The 2,304-nt window shown below is 37.6% G+C and overlaps 1 protein-coding gene across 1 annotated transcript in view; it reads left to right on the forward strand.

The window, feature by feature from the left end:
• Nucleotides 1-2,304, forward strand: part of PHF20L1 (PHD finger protein 20-like 1) — a 51,593-nt gene that overhangs the window by 19,606 nt on the left and 29,683 nt on the right. The window contains exon 7 of the mRNA XM_010142226.1: nucleotides 1,352-1,434. Within this exon, the coding sequence (XP_010140528.1) occupies nucleotides 1,352-1,434 (83 nt within the window). The remainder of the gene's footprint in view (nucleotides 1-1,351; nucleotides 1,435-2,304) is intronic.

Raw genomic sequence — 2,304 nt, forward strand, 5'->3', positions numbered from 1 at the left:
TCAGCAGGATAATTTGAGTCACAAATGTTTATCTAGGTCCATGAAACCTAAATCGGTCACGAAGCCTAATGCAAAGTTAAAATCTTTGCTGTTATTTTTATGTTAATATAACAGAGCTAAGTAAGCTTCTGCTTTTCAGTTATCCTCTTTAGCTGTAAAACTGATTAGTTTATACCCCTTGTTAAGGACATGGTGTTCTGAAAAAGTTTATTTACACAACTACTTTCCAGTAAACTGAAGCATAATCGAACATCAAGAGTCAATGGAACAAAGCACCTCGTATTTATTGTGCAGTGCGGACATGTGATAGCTCTCTAGCAAAATGCCACACTGTTTTTTGTGGGTGTATTTTTGGGTTGTGGCGTTTTTTTTTAATGTCCTAAATGCTTCCTGAGCTTCACTGATTGGTAATTCCTTGGGCATTATGCTCTGTGAATTAATTTTGAGCGTATCTAATTCTTCATGGGACACTATAGAAATTCCCTGTGGATTTGTCACCTCAGGTTGCTTTTGAGGATGTGAACTCTCAATATTGACATCCCCAGGGTATAATAGTAACTTTTATTCAGATGTTCCGTATTTTTCAGGTTTTATCAGTTCTGCTTTGTCTTACAGCATAGAACTTTTCCTTTCTCTGCATACTTCGGTAATTACAGTTATTGTGTGAAGTAGAACTGAAGCTATTGCTATGTACTTAGTCAACAAAAAGCTTTCTAATATTTATGTTGCCTTATCTTTACAGGTTTCTTTTTCTTTGGTAGTAGTGATATTATGGAAGAGTTCATGAATGAAGTGACCTATTCTGTTGTATTTGCTCCCCGCGTGGTCTTGTTATTGAGGTGACTTGGGAGCCCCATTGCCGAGAGTATTCACTTGGGAGTTAAATCCCTGGTTCTGTTCTACCTAAGGAAGGTTTCCTTCTGTTGGAGTTAAGGAGGAGAAATACAAATTCGATGGAAATTTCTTAAAGACTGGAAAGGGGAGAGACAGACAAGTTTTGTAAATAACTTTGTTCTCTCAAAATTTACTTGAGTATCATAGGCTCATTTTTAAAGCCCAAGTGCTTGGGCTTTAGAAGGGTGGTGAGGCATTATTTTACAATTGATAATTTGATTTTCTTCTTGTTAGTGGAATTGCCAGAGAAGTGAAAGGACACCATCATGGGAACATCATTTAACTTCTTGTTTCTTCTAATTTCAAGTGTTCAGCATTGTGTGGAGCTGATTCAGAGAGAATTATGTTGAAGAGAAAAGGAGTTCATATTTCTTGTCTTACTGTTCTGCTTTGTTTTCCACAAATTATTGTTGCAAGCGGCTTCTAACTAAAAATCTCTGCAACTTTTCTCCTAAAGGTTTATTGGCATCCAAAGCTGTTGTGGCGGATGGTGCTGAAAAAAAGGAAGGCAACAAAGAAACAGCTCCAGTCCTGGAGCAGGTATGAAATGGTAGAGTTTGATTCTTTTGCAAGGTTCCCACTGGAGTGTGCCATGGAGATGTAGTACCTATAATGTTAAAATCTGCCCCTTCAGATATAACAGGGAACTGAAAATTGATCTTATGTTTACATTTCTGGCAGAGCTAGAACTATGAAATTGAATTGTCTCTAAACACCGTGTTGACTTGAATTTCAGTAATGAGCTTTTGTGTTAGAAAACTAAGAAAAACAAAGTCTCCGTGCAACCAATGTGAGGAGACCAGTGTCCCAAGGTCCAGTTTTACAGCTGGAACCATGACCATGACTGGCTTGGAAAAAGGCCCTTACACAAACGTAATTTGTGTTTGAAACAGGGTTTTTGACATCACATAGAACAACTTCTTTTAAAAGAAGTTTCTTTTATAGTGTAAGAATTTGGTGTTGTAGGCTTGTATGTGTTTTATGAACTGCTCAATGAGCCATACATTTTGTAAGGGTGTGTATTTTAATAAATACAAAAAAGAAACTTTTAAATAATGTTAAGGGTCTGATTTTTAAACCTGCCTATTTGCAGGGCCTGGAGGCTGCCGTTTTATCTTTGGCTTATTCCATTGTGTTCAGGCATTGCTTGCGTTATCTCGCACATTAAAAGGGCTGAATGCCTAAGCATGGTAAAGCAAGCTAAGGATGAACAGGAGTCTTGATTCAGGACATCTTTGGTTTCCAGTGATTTAAATCAGAGCCTTAATGTAGTTTTAATACAGCTTTTTTGTATTCATTTTCATTCTTCTTTAACAGCAGTGTTTGAATAAACTAGCTTTGCTGCCCGCAATTCTTAAAAGAGCACTTCTGTTCTCAAGCCCCGGCACACTCTATGATCCATCCCCCCCC

This window comes from Buceros rhinoceros, unplaced genomic scaffold, assembly GCF_000710305.1.
Source record: "Buceros rhinoceros silvestris isolate BGI_N320 unplaced genomic scaffold, ASM71030v1 scaffold16380, whole genome shotgun sequence".
NCBI classification, from domain to species: Eukaryota; Metazoa; Chordata; class Aves; order Bucerotiformes; family Bucerotidae; genus Buceros; species Buceros rhinoceros.